The 17,272-nt window shown below is 45.4% G+C and overlaps 1 protein-coding gene across 1 annotated transcript in view; it reads right to left on the bottom strand.

The window, feature by feature from the left end:
- The window catches only part of Sos (Son of sevenless), a 57,668-nt gene that overhangs the window by 36,241 nt on the left and 4,155 nt on the right, over positions 1–17,272 (bottom strand). The window contains exons 2-6 of the mRNA XM_065424728.2: positions 12,535–12,795; positions 12,023–12,184; positions 10,238–10,429; positions 8,440–8,580; positions 8,021–8,131 (exon numbers count right to left, since the gene is read on the bottom strand). Of these exons, the coding sequence (XP_065280800.1) occupies positions 8,021–8,131; positions 8,440–8,580; positions 10,238–10,429; positions 12,023–12,184; positions 12,535–12,795 (867 nt within the window). The remainder of the gene's footprint in view (positions 1–8,020; positions 8,132–8,439; positions 8,581–10,237; positions 10,430–12,022; positions 12,185–12,534; positions 12,796–17,272) is intronic.

Genomic DNA, 17,272 nt, shown 5'->3' with positions numbered 1-17,272 from the left:
ATACCCTAACTAATTATAATACCATATTTACTCGAACCTAACGCGCACTTTCTTTCCGATAAAACGGGTCCATAAATTGTGTGTGCATCAGAATCGAGTACGACCCGAAATCTGCGTTACCATATCGCCATCGGCATTTCAAGATAGCTGCCTCGTATGCACTTCGAGATAGCTTTCGCCGTGTGCTGCAGTACGGGTGCTTAGGCAATGCTTCCTTTGGCTTAGATTAGTGCACCGTCCATCTTCCCGTTTTCTGCGTTTGCTCCATCAGCATGGAAGTGCCGACTGCAAAGACATGCCGAGTTCAACACGATGCCGCAATTACAAGGAAAGCGATCACGTGTGCGGCGACGGACGGAAATTGGGCCGCATCACGGGCGCTCGGAGTTCCCGAAACTTAGGTGCGGGACTGACGCACACAGGGGAGGCGTTCCATACTGGCGGCTGCTACGTGCGGCGCGACCCCTATCTTGAAAGCGATCTGCGACGGAGACAAGAGTCTGCGCATATAGACGCATCGAGCTGCATTCTCGTTGCTTAGTTCGCCTTGAAGAGAGAGGCCGTACAAAGGTCAATTCCTGCTCTCCTGCTACCGTACTTCCTTGCTCCAGCGTTTTGATGAAGAGTTTTCGCGGTCATTGAGCGAGACGTGTTCATGTTTGCTCGTACGCTCGTGACACCATGCTTGTTAATAGCTAGTAAGCGAATGTTTAAGGGGGGACATGGTGATTAAAAGTTATCATTATTTATTTATAACCCAAACTTGATAAAAATTGGTGTGCTTATTTAGTTTCTTCTCCTGATTCTAAAAATGCAGTTATTTTTTCTGTAGGTTCATTATTTCATTACTTAATTAAGAAAACAATGTATTTTACGATGTCTTTTTTCTTACTACAATAGACAAATAACCGCAGCACAAAAATAGACAAATGACATATGGTCCAATAGAAGAAAGCACAAGCTTCACAACATAGGAAGAACTTTTATGGTTGGATCAATATTTCCTACTTTATAGTGCACTGAACTCCATTGTTCTGAACATGGCCATGCATTAGTCAGACAAAAGACAAATTTTAAAAACTTTAAACAAAGAAAATTGAAAAACTGTTTCCTATGTTTGGTGCTCCAAACATCTAGCTTCATGCTACAAAAAAAATTAGTACTATATCTATGATAGCTACTGATATATCACAGTAAATGTCTTGCTGGGTGGGTAAAATTAGCATTTCGAGAAAATCAAGAAAACAAATAAATGTCACATTTAATTGTGAAGAGTCACAAATGTGTGCACATACACATTCCCAAAACATTAGTAGGCTCCTGGGGCATAGTCAGTTTGGGCATTTGTGCCTCTGTGGCGCTTTTTGAACAAGCACTGCACATTTTCTGCCGATGCACGCTTGTGTTCAGATGCGGCTGATCGGCGCCGGTCTTTTTCCTCCATGCGCTGCATACACTTTTCACCAGGGTTCATCGAGAGTTCTTGCAAAATGCTTGCCGAGGTTCTCCTGCAGCCAGCATTGAATTTCATGACTGCTTCCGCCACTGCAGCCTCAACGCTGAAGAGTGATGCGTGCTGCTCCTTCGGTGCGAGCGCCCATATTAGCGAGTGCAGGCTTTCATTGTTGTTCTGTGTTTTGCCTCGCTGGCAACGTTCAAGCAGCATCTTGTCAGAGAGCCGTTGGTAGATTGGCAGTAATGCCTTGCTTACATGAGCAGGTAAATTGTAGCGGTGCTTCGGCACAGGTTGGCCTTTGGCCTTTGCAGCATTTTGCCGGCACCAGGAATCAGGACCTCCTGGACAAAGGCTATGATTCGAGATGACGTCATTTGATGTTACATGATAGTAGCTTGCCATCACAGCCTTCTCCATGGCTTCAATGTCACCAGTGTGGGACTTCAGAGCCCATCCATAATAAGAGCTCAATTTGTTCACCAAATCTCCAGTCAACCTTCCTCTTCCACCAAGTGGCTCTGAGCCAGGCCCCTTGTGCTTTGACAGGGCATTACGTAGTGCTGTCCCCATCCTCTTATGGACATGGTTGACACAATCCTCTTTGTCAACTTCTATAAAGCCATATACTTTGGCCTCCTTTAGGGCCAAGAAAGTGCGGCTGTCACCGTCCGACAGCACAGTTGTGTATCTTAGGCTGTGCTTTTCCAGCGATCTTTTGAATAAAATGAGGCCAGCCTCCACCTCCATTTCACCAGCCTTCTTATCCGTATTTTTTTGACACTGATGACTAGCTTTCCATTCTTCGTATGAAGGGTCACCAACTTTTGGTCCACGCTGACAACCGGCACAAAAGTTGCTCAGCACAACGTAGTCCAGGACAAGTCCCGTAAAAAGTTCAATGACGGCGCCGACACCGATGTGCGAACTGTGCCCACGAGTCATCCAAGACCCGTCGTACGATACAGCGACGTTGCCCGGGTTGCCGAAGTTTAATTGGCTGTAAAGCTGCCGGACCGACTTCGCGCATTCTGTTGTAAGCGTCTCAGCTGCCCGGGTCGCGGCGGGCGTCAACTTCGTTTTGACGTACCCCTGCCACGTTTTCGTATGCAGCCCGCGGTGCGATATATTCATTGTTGCGAAAATATCATTGAACGCAGTTTGCCGATTGCCGGTGCTTTGCATTGCGCGCGCAGCCAGAATATTGACGGTAAACGGATTCACTTTCTGAGTCCCATTCACACGCGGCGAGCTCCACGCTGACGCTTTGTCGCCGCATTTCGAGCATATGAGCACCAGACTTACTGCAAGGCCATATTCGCGCTCCTTCCGGCTGATTTTCGCGCTACCGCCGCATGTATTACAATTCATATGCTCCAGCAGTGCGTTCACCGATTCCAGGCACACCACGGTGAAAACTGTGTCGTCAAGCGGGCCGGCCGCGACATCGCCAGCGGACAAGATCTCCGACTTACGGCTCACTGCTGCAATTGACGCGAGCTCTTGTAGTTTCTCGTCGGATCTCATGTCGATTACCTCCAAATCTGAAGGCGTCAGCATAACGGTGTCACGACGGACGCGGCTGGCGTTTTCGTCGCACCTACTCGTTGTCGCACCACCTAGGCCTAGCACTCGGTCGGCTCCATCAGTTCCGTCGCTTGACGCCGTTGGTGGCTCGTCCTCAACCACTTGCGACGCGGTGGGGCGTTTTTTGAAGTTGTTGAGCATGGACTTCTTCCTTTTCTTTCCATACTTGTGCTTAGAGTCAAACTTTCGGAGCGGAGGAGGCATCGTCGCGCGTACTCACACAACGATCGCATCGAACATGGCGTCTCGCGTGCGCCTCTGCTGCGGCTAGCAGACAGCTCGGGAGTGCGCCCAGCCAATCACGTGGCGTTATCTCGTCACGTGCATGCGACAGCGAATGAGAACGCGCGTTTCATCTATTTTTGCCGCCGGTTTTTGTATTGAACCAGCAAGCCTAACGAAGCGGCAGCGCGCGATATTTGAAGCCGAAACCGCGTTCTTTCAAACGAGACCAAGATGGCCGCCCTCAAGGCACTGGTACGCGAGCGCGGCGTCATTGAATGTGTGTCGTTTTCGCGTCGACACACGCGAAAAATCAGGTGCCCCATCTGTTTTTAAATTGTTCGTACGGCTGAAATATGACCTTACGAGATTTGAAACTTGGCAGATAGGGAGAATAGTAGATGTAGATTAGAGAAATGCTATTTTCCAAAATTCGTTTTTTTTATGATATTTTGGGTCTAAAGACCCGTGTCCCCCCTTAAGGGGGGACACGGCTCTTTGGGACCGAAAATCGGTCAAAAAGCCCGATTTTCAATCTTTTCATTTTTGGATTCATGGCATAATTCCGCACCTTTGAGCAAATTTCCATTTAAATCTGATGCGTAATTGCGCCGTAATGTCGATTTAAAATAATGTAGTTTCTGAAAGCGCCCTTTAAATTGAGGACAAACAGCGCTAGTTACGACCGCGCGCCGCGCAAAAACGAAAAGCCGCACCTATGCCATCTTGGTCTTGTTTGAAAGCTCGCGCGTCCGGCTTCCCACCCTCTCTCAGCCAGCCACCATGTGCCAGCCGCAGTAAAATAAAACAAGCGCAAAGTTTTCTTCAACGCGCGTTCTTATTGGTCGGTAAAAGCACGTGACCCGAATGGCACCATCTGATAGGCTTAGGCCGGTTGCCCTGGCATGAGCGCTGCACATGCCGCCATTTTGAGCGGGTCCTCGCTACTGCACGGAACTATGCCAGGGGGACCGAAGAAGCACCATTCCGTGTATATGTTCGGCCGGAGACGAAGGAAAACGAAAAAGAAAGTAGGGGAATCGTCTTCTTTTCCGTCTGAAGTAAGCGACCGACGAGGAGCAAGTGCAGACGAGCAACCGCATGATAGCCGCGGAGAAGCAAGCAAGGCATCGCTGGACGACGCATCGCTGAACAGTGCTCCCATCACTTCTGCGGATCGTCAGCCGCCCGATTGTCGCGGAGAAGCAGAAAATGCTTCGCTGGACGATGCTTCGCTGGACAGTGCAGCCAACACGCCTGCGGACGCCAGACTCGCCGACCAACGCACGGACGGGCAACCGCCCTGCCGCGGAGAACCAAACAATGCCTCGCTGGAAGTTGCATCGGTGGACAGCGCACCCGACGCGTCTGAAGTGTCCGCCCGAGTGAGAATTGACTCGAAAACTGTGACCGACAGCGACGTAAGGGAGGCAAGCGCTCGTGAAAAGGCTACGCTCGAGCGGCTTGCGTCGACGGCAGCAACGACGCGAAAGATGGAGCAGTTCACGGAACTCGGCGGCGCGGCAGCGTCGGTAACAGACGAACGTAAGACAGCGTTTACTGCCGTCGACATGCGTGCGATAAACTCCCTCCTTGGCTTTATGCGCTGCCAGACTTGTCAAGGACGCGCGGAGATGGTGACAGGAGATCGCGAGTACGGCCTCGCAGTGAAACTGATGCTCATCTGCGAGAGGTGCGGTGAGATAGCGACTGAGTGGAGTTCGCGAAGGGTACAGAGTGAAAAGAAATGCAACCCGTTTGAAATTAATATCCTTGCCGGGCGTGCGATGCTCGCAACAGGTAACGGCCAGACAGCCATGAATGACATTTTCGCAGCGATGGGCCTGTCTGGCCGAGGTCTCCACAACAAGACGTTTCAGCGGCATTTGAAAAAAACTCTGAACCCCGGTGCGACGCGCGCAGCTGAGGCTGTTATGGTGCAGTGTGCAGAAAAAGCGGTTACACTTTACGAAAACTTGTGTTTTGGACACAAAGGCAACATTGCTGTGTGCTTTGATGGCACCTGGATGACGCGGGGCCATTCTTCGCATATAGGAGTAGGCGCAGTGGCGGAGCTATTTACCGGCTACATCCTGGACTACGTCGTGCTTTCAAACTTTTGTTTGGGCTGTGAAATTGGGCCCAGACCTGACTCTGATGAGTATGCTGGGTGGAGGAAATCCCATCAGTGCCAGAAGAACACTGATTGTAAATCTGGCCAAATGGAAGTTGAGGCTGGATTAATCTTGTTCCAGCGTTCTTTAGAACGCAACAAAGTAAAGTACTCAACCATGCTGTGCGACGGTGACAGCCGCACTTTTAATGCTATCAAGGATGCAAAGGTGTACGGCTTTGTAGATGTTCAGAAAGAAGACTGCATCAATCATGTACAAAAACGTATGGGTGCAGCGCTTCGAAACCTGCTCCAGAAGCACAAAAGTGAAGGCATGCGGGGACTTGGTGGCAAGGGGAGGCTCACAGCAGACCTCATCAACAGGCTGAGTGCCTATTATGGTCGAGCACTCAAGTCTCACTGTGGTGATGTTGACGCCATGCAGAGAGCGGTAATGGCAACGTACCACCATGTCACGTCAACCGACAGCTGCTCTAACCACAGCCTGTGCCCAAGTGGCAAGGATTCTTGGTGCCGTCATAATGCGGCAACAGCAAAAGGTGAGCCACAACCAAGGCACAAGTATAACTTGCCAGCGGACGTGGCAAAGGCCCTTTTGCCTGTGTATGAGCGCTTGGCAGATGTAAAGCTGCTGGATAGGTGCAAGCGAGGGAGAACCCAAAACTCCAATGAATCATTCCACTCAGTCATCTGGAGTATGATTTCCAAAGAGCAGCATTTCTCCCTTTTTGCTGTGGAGGCAGCCGTTGCAGAAGCAGTGCTACGCTTCAATACTGGAAATGAATATGCAGCAACAGCCATTCTTCAAGAAATGAATATGAATGTGACAGACTCCGGCTCAAAAAGAGCCAAAGAAAAAGACTTGCGTCGCACCACTGCTTCCAGGAAAAAACGGGCATTATCACTGGGCCTCCAGACGATGGGAAAAAAGAAGCACCAATCTGGGATGCACCCAGATTATTCCCCAGGTGCATTTTCGTAATTTGAGGTGCTTTCGTTCTCATAAAGGTGCTTGAAACCGTTTTTCTTCGTTTTCTCAAAACTACAATTTTGACACACAAGCAGTTTTGGAGTGAACATATTTCTGTTTGTATTTGTGCTAGCACAGTAATTTTTTTTTCCCTGAAAACAGAAACTCTTACTCTATGTAGTAAGGCTAATTTCACTGCGCATATTGGTCAGTAACATTTTTTTAAAAAGATACTGTGTGTAAAGCAGGTGAGGGAACTTTTACTGCAATGGGTTTAGCAACCCCTAGATTTAGACCTAATTGGCCTAGGAGACTCATTCTTGTTTTACTACATTCCTTAGATGTTAAACATTAATTTGGTATGCTAAATTTTATCATTGCATCAATTGTTTGGGAAATTATCAAACTCCAAATGAAAAACATAATATTGTAAATATTTTGAAAACTGTTTATTGTATGGAAAAAATAAATGCAGATTTAGAATCAGTGCATAAAACTTAATGAAACATAGAAGTTTCATTGAAATCAATCCACAAATAAAAAATTTTTTTCAAAGAGGGGTGTCCCCCCTTAAAAGTTTATACAGCGAACAAAACTACTATCCTTACTTTTCGTATAGCTGTCTACTAGTTTGCTATCGTAGGGGACGTATTCTGCGACAATGACTTTTGGCGACAGTATCACCGTCAGGCACGCATTGATTGGCTGGTTGAGCACCACGCCACGTGAAGGTGATAGTATCTACGAAGTGGTCGTCGCAGAATACGTCCACTGATAACATACGGTAGCTATAAGCACCAACTGGGGCACCGTGACAGTGCCCCGTTTACTTTTCCTTTCGGGAGAAACTGCAACTTTTTTATCGCAGCTTTATCGCATTGGAAGTAAATATTTGTTTTTTCCAATAGGAGAAAGTCATCTTTATGTGTGAAAGAATGAGGTGTACGGTACTGTAAAGGAGTTTTCTTTCTTTAGGTCACGGCAAACGGGTGCGCGTTACAATCGAGATAATCTTTTTTTCTTTTTTGGTTGCGAAAGAGGGGTACGCGTTACAATCGAGTAAATGCGGTAATTTTATTTCCCATCACACGTACATGATGGCCAAAGAATGCGGTAAAAGCTGCCGAACAAATTGGCAGCTCGACAAAGCTGCAAGCTCCAGCTTCAATAATGGACAGCTGGCCACTCATGCATCATTTACATAAAAATAGTAATTAGCCTGACATTGCCAGCGTTCCTCATCGTCATCAATGCCCCACCATTCACATGTGCAGGCAGTCTGTGGCCTTCGCTGCCATTTGGCACACTCCTATAGTCTTTCTCAACACACTGTTCACTACGGCGAACCGTTAGAAACCGGCCACAGTGCTCAGTCCAAATCCAGCACTCATGTCAACAGCATGAGAGAGTAGTCAGCGACAGGTTGTTTATGACCATGCGACACCTTGTGGTGTGTTTGTGGCGCTGTCTGGCTTCCCACAAGCTTCGTATGCTAAGAAGGCCTCACTAAAGCTTCAGCATCATTGTGCAGCGACAAGAATGGGCAAGCAGCGCCTGCCCATTGCACACTCTGAAGTGACACACCAGTGACGGTGCCCATACGCACTGCGAAGCATAGCGCGCGCTCCGGCAAGAGTAGCTCCAACCGACCCACCTGTAGGGAGCTGGCCACATCGGGTTTCTGTAGCAGCTCGGCCAACATGTCGCGACAGCTTCTGGGGACCACGGTTTGTGCGTAGTCATCATAGACATCAAACTCGTCGTACTACAAGGAGAAGAGGGATATAGAAGTGCAATTTACAAAATTATATTCCAAACCATCCGACTCGGGCAAAATGCACAGCTGTTACATATACTACCACTGCACAGAAGTGAAATACAAACTTGAATCTACAACGTGTAATCTTGGCACAAGCAAGCACTAACTGCATTCTGGTCTAGAAACTTGAGCATCTGTGAACAAATCAGATACACGTGCTGGTAGATGTGAAAAATGTGCCTTCTAGTATGTTTGCAGTTCATTCTGGTGCGACAGCCCATTAAGAGAAATAAATAAGGAGGCAGCCTTCATACCTCAGCCATTTCATAGAAGCAGGAACCGATGGCAGGACTCTGATTCTCGTCTGTAATTTCTACAACATCCTCGAAGGAGCCAAGGAGAGAGACGCTGAATTCGTACACCTCCATGACATTGCCAAAGATGACATCCAGATCCTGAGGAAAGACAGAAACAGCAACAACTCAGGAGAACAGTTTGGGACACACATAAAAAAAAAGGCAAGAGAAAATAAAAAATAAAAAAGAAGCAGCAGCAAGAGGGAGGAGGAAAAAAAAAAGAACCTCAGGTACAGCAAGCTATCTCCCTATTTATGTTTAAAAGAAGTCCACTCACAGATTCCTAAACAACACCAACTATTATCAACAAGCCGATTCTAAAACACAAGTAATTAAACAAGACTAGAAGAAAGTGCAAAATGGAAGCAAGAAGGTGCTAAGAAGGCAAAAAGCAAAATGCATTTATGCTATTATGCTAGCTACCAAACTGCACCCTTAAGTGCGGTTCCATTCGATCAGGCTAGAGAGCCAAATGTTGTGGCTGCTGTTGAAAGTGTTGAACAGCGTGATGTGCAGCTGACTAGTTCCACTAAGTTCCACTCAAAAATTATTCCAACTGTGGTACCACTGTCTATGGCACTGCTATGGCGGTTCAACGAACACAGACATGATTAACAGCACAGCGACTGTCCTGGATTTAGCTTTGAATGTTGTTTTGACTTCCCGAACTGACCTACTGATGTCAACCACACTAAATCTCATAAAACCGATAGAAAACCTTAACAGAACTAAATATTTTTGTACAGCTTTTGTTGTCTGTTACCAGGAAATGCACCCCTACACTGTTATGCTAGGAAACCTGAAATTCTTGAATTATGCAGTAAATTTTCACATTGCTTTCTACAAGCAGCAAAGTTTCACACTTCCGTTTCACACTTTGAAATACCATTAGTGCTTTGGGTATCAAACATCACAGGTTAACCATTTACCCCCCCCCCCCCCCCCCTCATGACTCCTCTAGACTACCACTCAGGGAGGGCATCCAGATGAAACAAAGGAGCAACACTGGCGAAAGTAACGTTCAAGAATAACAGCAGTTGCAAAGCTAGGCCTAAGTAACCCACAGGATTGCAATATAGGGGCTTTGTCGATGCAGATAAATCTCCTATTGCTGCACAGAATTAATGCAGATCCAAGAAGAGAACACAAGTATGTGACACAATTAACCTACTAATAATCACAGCATATTGTTTTCAAAGCTTTGGACCCACTTTGCATTTTACTGACAATGGCTAGTGCATGTTTTCCATTCAAGCATTTTATTGAAGATGACACCATGGCTCTCTCCTCAGAAACATAAGCAGAATAACAACAATAAAAATAAACCTCCTGCTGTAATGCTGTGGGCTACAATGGCAAGGGACCGGACAACTCCTGTACGGAAACAGATGGTGAAGCAAAGGAATCGCAGCTCAATGCTGCCGCTGCTACAATGGTTGCTCGCTGAATGCACCACAAAGGCACTTGATTGACAGCTAAACATATGTTGTAGGGGTGTCCCAGCTACATCAATATCTGACAGAAACACCCTCAAGCTGCACATTAAGATTTCCAAAGATTCGACTACACATCACAGCTCGTTTACTGCTCCAGCAGATGGAGTCTCACTGATGTGCTCCGAACACCTATACTTCTGCATGGGAATTTATTTGTTAGTCACAGCTTACAACAGGAAACCAGGCTAAAGTGCTACGATAAGTATGGCAGGGTAGCAGCGGGTCAGGACAATGCATTCGACAGTTCAAAGGTGGCACACCTTGCTCCCTGGGAAGAGCCTGTCGAGGGGCTCTCGGAAAACCTTGATGATCATGTTGAGTTCCCGTATGTGCTGCCTCTCCTCCGCAATGAGGTCTTTGACCTCCTCGTCATACGAGGATGGCGGCCGGCTGCCCAGGGACTCTTCCTCGGCTGCTGCAAGGTCTTCACCATGGAACATGTCCATGAGCACCTGGACACAGTAGATGGCACAGTCAGGATGCAAACAGAAAAAATATATAACTGTAGCCCTTTGAGGGTCAAAGATGTAAATATACAGTGCCGTGAACAAGTCCCAAATGGGGCATATATTTGACACCATCTGTATGTTTGAAAAACATGCCAATTTTTCAACTCTTTGTTGCCCAGCAAGTGCTGCCACCCTGTGTGGATACAAGAAATTTTTATTTATCTCACTCCATAGCCTCTTGGTTTTAATGCCACAGCGTGTTTACACTGGCACGTCGGTGACCGCTCGTATACCCGTGGCACGGTGGTTAGTTTTGGGTTCGTCTTGCAGGCTGTTTCTGTTTGTCATGCTCGCAAAAATTTATGTTTCTCTGGTTTCTAATCTCTCAACGGATCACCGCTAGATGCTCGCTCGGTTATTGCTCACAAGGGTTCGATTAGCATCTGTTCACAGGCGGGCACTGGGACTACAAACGATGCTGCTGTGCCTGCACTTTTCTTGAGATTTGTAAAAACTGATTGCCGCCTGTTGGAAATGGAACAAAGGATTATACAGTAAGTTCCTGACTTGCTTGATTTTTCTGAAAAGCACACCAACCATGAGGCTTTCTTGCATGCAAAATAGCAATTACGTTCTTGAGGCGTGCGCTGATTGCTCGTCTGAATGCGAGTCAAGTGGTGATCCCTTCGATGTGGACGACTGCCTAAGTGCCGAATCGGAACATATCAATTGCACTGTAGAATCTACTTTTTAATTCTTGTTATATAAGTACCTATGCAAGCCCATCTGTATTTATGAATAAACAACGCATGTTTACCTATGGGAAATAATTTTTTTTTTGTCACTTTATGGTCACCATAAAAAGCTTGTAGTAACTTTTGCCCCGAACAGGTCGCTCTGAAGATTTTAAATTTGCAAGAAACACCCCCATGGGGTCACATTTGGCAAAAAAAAATTCACCATCAAAGGATTAAGAATGCAATATCCTCAACTCGCATTCTGATAACTGTCAGTCACAATGGCAGTTGTAAGCTTTCACATTCCAGTACAGTCCACCGCTCTCGCGAAGATGAGTTAGTTGAGCTGCCAGAATGTAATTGTGTTAATAGAGAGTATGATATCAAAACTGGTGTACTAGTCAACCATTGCCAGATTTTACTTAAGCACAGGAAACATTACTTTCTTTGTCTTTTTCTTTTAAACTCCTTAAGGTACAATCAAATCTCATAACAGGTAACAACAAATTGCAATTCCTCTTTAGATTCCCATAAAAAGCAGTACACCTACAATCTCGTTGAAAAAACAGAAAATTTCCATAAAAAATACAACAAGCCTTCTTAATGTTCATAACTGAGATTTGCTAGTGATATCACTGCAAGATGCAACTTGCCTCTTTGTGGAGCGATGATGACAAAGTTGTTTAAACGCCCTCCTAAATGATGAGATAATGACGCGTCCGCTTCCACATAAATGGACTAAGGAGCACCAAGTTCTTGTCAAGGTTGCACGAAAGCTGGTTTCTCCACTAGAAGGATGCGGGGACAGATTGTATTTCAAGCAGAAGTTAAAAAGACAGAGGAAACAAAGACACGACACCTTGTCAGCGCACATGGCGACCCTGCAGTCTTGGCACGTGATCTCCACATGACGGATGTTCTTGACATAGTTGCCAGTCAGCTTGAGGATGTCAGCTGCAATGTACTCCAGCACAGCCACCATGTACTGGCTCACTTGTAGGTCCAGCCGGTAGCCCAGTACCTGCACCAATTTCAAACAGCACATATTGCCTCACAGGAAAGGACACAGACTGGGCACTGTACGAGAAGCAGAAGCAGCATCGGGGTCAGGAATATTGTGCTTTCAAACTGAATGCAGCCATTGCCACTATGAGGAAGGCAGCCTTGCATTGTTCGAGTGCCAGCGCTGGCAAGTAGAGGAACATGACTGACATGCATCCAGTATCAAAAGTTGCAGTTTCTGAGTGGAGTTTGGCTGCTGGCTTACAAACTGCGATATTCAAGTAGGAGCTACAAGTATGGGAGATAAGTACAAAAACAGCGTTTTTGACGCAGCTGCACATATGCATGAAGAGCCTCAGCAGAGCCTACCTTGTTCAGGAGAGGGTGTATCTTGTCAAGCGGCAGCACCAGGGAGGAGCGCCGACGGCCACGCTCCAGGGCCGCCTGGGCATCCCGGATGGCCCACAGGTCGATGGGGTTTGGGAACAGGCGGCGCACGCGGTCCTCCACGTCCTGCACCGAGTGCGGCCGGCCCCCGCACAGCGTCCACAGTAGCCGCAGAACCAGGCCCTCGACATATTGCAGGGCCTCCTCAGTGGCAGTCAGCGTGGGATGCACCTGGCACTGAACCTGAATTGGGGACACGACACGTTTACCAACTGCAATGCAGTGTAGACAATGCATAAACGCATAAGCTAGCAGTGGCTGGCTGCCGATATGGGTGTGAGCAAGTGACAGGAACTTTAGTCCTTCATCTCTCACTAAAGATTTTCTCTATGGCTTCATTTGAGAAACTTGCAGCTAGTACGTGGTTAACTCTAGCCACTGAAGAGGGCAGGGTGCAGGTGCACACACGTTGACCTGAAATACGAAAGTTGACAAAAAATGGAACACACCACCAATATGTGTGGCAATGCCAACAACAATGGTGGCCAAACTAGCACAGCTGTGTGTTCTCATGCAACTACTTCCCTATACGAGACCTCTGGGAGTCCTCTGGCATACAACCATCCGCAAAACAGATTGGGAGCCGATTTGCCATCTACTACTGCTGCTATTGTGCTGCCTTTCCCACAACTATTACCCAGGAGAATAAGTATGCCGTGACTGTTTTTCCATGAGAATCTGGAATTTTCCAGTGAAAATTCACCTGTTCAATACCACCGTGACTGCATTCTCTAGCATCACCAGATCGCGACACTACCTCAGCAGACTGTCTCGCCTCACCACTTCCTCCCGCACTGCCAAGACATGCCTGACCTTCTCTCTGTGGCCCAAGGTATATTTTCCCCCAAAACCCCAACTGACGGTAATAACAGCAGAGGCTCCACAGGTCCAACAGTTCCCAGTACGCAATCTTACACATGGCTTGTCCTTTCCAGCAGAGATGGTGCCTCCAAGTCAACAACAGGGACGCGCTGCCACAACTACAAGAACATTCAGAGGCTACAGGGCTGCAGTTTCACTCTTACCTCCATGTGATCTCGTGCTCCTCTCACATATGCAAGACTAATAAGTCCCGGTTCATGCCAATGTTACTAGAACCAACTCAGTTTCACAGCTTCCCATCCCTCTAGTACCAAGTGCTGCTCATGGGAACTGGTGGCTGTGCAATAGCACCCTGCTTCACTTATCTGCAATGCTGTGAGCAGCGAAAATTGCTGGCACAGCATTTTTGTGCATTCTCGCTGCTCTCCCCAATTGCTCAGCAAAGGCGCTATTGCTAAATCAGAGGACCAAGTTGAACTGTATGTAGAGACAAGCAAAGGACACATTTATAGCACAAAGCAAAACGTATTCTAAAGATGTAACACACCCATGCTCTATAAGCCATGCACGAGGCCACTACAGTTCGGCTTCATGCATATGTTTGTCACTTATGCATGCAATACCATCCAATGCTCAGGAATGCTCATTTATTACAAACACCCGCAATTCTGCTTCTGTTTTTCTCCATGAGGAGAGAATGTAGTACTTGTCTATGTAACGAGTAAAAAAAAAATTTAACCAGCCTGGCAAGGCGCATAGCCAGAGAAGAAATCTGGGCTAGTTTGAGTTTCTGTGAAAATTTATTGCATTTTCCTAGTTTAAATTATCAACATCATTACAATGCACAGATGGAATTTTCGGCACCAAACAAAATGCAGTGGGCCCTTAGACACAGCTCCCATTATCAAGTTTAGAAATGCGGGCATCTAAAGACATGTTCCCTAGTTAAGCAGATAACGATAAAGAATCATTATGCATACTGGGCAACACAGGGAACATAGGCCAGATTCCCAACTGATCATCTTCCAGAATGTCAGCTCAGTGGACACTGCTGTTTGTATTGAGCAGGACACTTGTTAAACCAAAAAGAACCCAGTAGAAGGGTGGACTTGTGTTAAAGAAGTACTGACATATTTTCAATTGTAACTTTTTTTCATTAAATGAAGGTCCTCGACCTCTAAACTTTAGAAAAAAATTGTGATAAGTGTCAAAGCACTGTAAATAATTTAACATCTTTTCCACAGCAACTTTTCGTTTCGTTTCCCAGGAGGATACTGTGTGGTCACATGGGAGCGGGACATTGTGATGTCTTGACAATTGCTAGGTCACCTTGTATGCTGCTACTCACAGTGAGGGCTGATGTAGCAGCATAGCGGTTGAGTGAGCGAGTCAGAGCACATGTTAAAACATCGCAATGTCCTGCTCTTATTTGACCACATACTGCATCATGACGTCACAACACAGTAGAAACGAAACCTAAACTGCCTGTAGAAAAGCTGTTATATCAACACGAGGGCGTTAAGCGCCCCGTGTAACAGAAAATCCAATGTCAACAACAGTGCCCGGTGTTCCCGTGAGCGAAAATTCCCATATATATATTTAGGTATATGTATATGGCATGCCTTGCTGTATGACGTGCGGTATATACGGGCTATACTGCCACACAATTCTATCCCTAAAGTTGCTCATACCTTGTCTTACATTCTTGACAAAGTTATTCCTCAAAATTTTGAGAATGACAGTCCACAAACAAATGTTATGAAACAAAACATCAACAGTGCATGCCTTAATGTTAAATCTTCTCAGACTGAAATATTAGATGGGCAAAACAATAAAAGAAACCTGAAAATGACGCACTTCTTATGGCGCGGCTGTGAACAACCTCCGGGAATGGCCCACATAAGATGCCGTGCTTCTACCAGAAAGCTTGCCCTAGCGCCTAGCGTTCATTGCCAGTGTTTCCCAGTAAACGTTATGGTTGCATAAGCTGCAGTTGCCAGGAAGCTTAAAAAGACGTTGAGGATCTTTGAATGTTATCGCATTCCACTCTTAAAAATGAAGCTTAAGCGTCCTCTAAATTATAAATTATGTAGGGTATGTGGGGCTTGAGAGTATTTTTTCTGGAGTTTACAAATACTGGACCTTCACTTATAAATAGAGAGAAAGAGAGAGAGACTTGGAAAACATTATGTCAGTATCCCTTTAAGTGCCATTTTCAGTCCCTGATTATGAGCGCATAACACAATGAGCAGAAGAAAGTAATATTAATCTCAACAAGTGCTCTGTTATAAAAAAAGTCCTGCACTCAATGTAAGAATGGTGTCACTTATGGATGGTTGCTTAGGAGTTTCCTGCTTGGCCTGCTCGTAAGGCACCTTGTGTATGGTGTATGCTTATGCAATACAACAGACATTTGTTGGTTGCTGATGAAACATGTAAGATCATCATCATCACATAGATGATCAAACATGAAGATCGTCATCACACAAGTTCCATGAAGCATTACCAGATCTTGAAAACCATATCACCTATTCAAAAATATACTTCCTACTATTACTGAAATAAAGTTGTTAGCATGTTGTCAACTCCTCTATGCAGCACACCATCGATACCAATTCAAGTAATAAACGTTATAACAAAAGCGCCCTTAAAATTCGTCAACATTCATTAATTCAATATCAAAGGAACCGTATATCTTTGTATAATTATCAAAGCATAGTGGCTAAAAAAATTGGAGCAATCTAAGCTTTATCATAAATCAACCATACTTTTTTTTTCTCCCACTGAAACACGACACATGTCAGAAAATAAATTATGTGTTTACACATAGAGGAGACTACACCGACAATAACACAGCCCTTATCAATTCATTTTCCTTGTCCAAAACAAACTTTTATTACCGTTTTTGCTATTGCCAAGTGGTTTCAAGATAAAGTAAACAAGCTAACAAACAGGTACCGATGTATGCCTTTCTGTGCTCTTGTGTCATTTGTTTTGTGCAGCAGCAAAAAAGCCCAACCAATTAGACCACCAATTCAGGCTAACAACAGTGTTTCTAACGTTGGCTTCCGTTTTCATGAGCACAAAGTGTGGTTCACTAAAATTTCAACACAACTTGGTTAGGAGATGCTAAGAAGTGCTACAAAAGTAAAAATGCCAATGTGGATGTATTGCATAATGCAATGTGCTCCTTTCACCACAACAACTTGCTTATCAATAATCCAAACAAATTTTGGATAGTAGTCAACACTAGAAATGCCAAAAATATTACCTCACAATATTCCACATTTGCCGCTGTTTTCACTGCATAACTCTACACGCTGCATTTTATGTTATCATATGGGGAAAACTAACCACGAGAGAACTAAATTTTGAGTATAAATGGTCTTTCTGGTATAGATCACAACATAGAACCTTTATCACAAGCTGCTATTAATTAAATTCAAAACTTAAAAAAAGAAATGAAACAAACACATTATTTAAATATGGATTTCCTTGGACTTCAATTTTTTTTCTTTCCAACTTTGCAGCATGAATGTCAAAAGATATTTCTCACCCAAGATGTAGCTGGCAATCTGTCTCCGTGATGCAAAACTTAATTGACAGTAACATGACATTTCTCTACCTTTTACTAAGGCTTTCAACAAGGTTCCCTGTTGATCACTGATAAAGCTCTTTATACTTGCGCCCTAACATTCTAGCATGGATGAAGGATTTCTCCAAAGCCACTCACAAAATTAAATACCTAGGCAACCGCGTCCCAGTAACATCAGGGTATCAAGGATGTGCCTGCAGACTATTTTTGTTCTCAGTATATCAATAGATGATCACTGTGAAT

The sequence above is a fragment of the Dermacentor albipictus genome, chromosome 7, assembly GCF_038994185.2.
Source record: "Dermacentor albipictus isolate Rhodes 1998 colony chromosome 7, USDA_Dalb.pri_finalv2, whole genome shotgun sequence".
In the NCBI taxonomy this organism is placed as follows: Eukaryota; Metazoa; Arthropoda; class Arachnida; order Ixodida; family Ixodidae; genus Dermacentor; species Dermacentor albipictus.
This window is presented reverse-complemented; position numbering and strand designations above follow the sequence as displayed.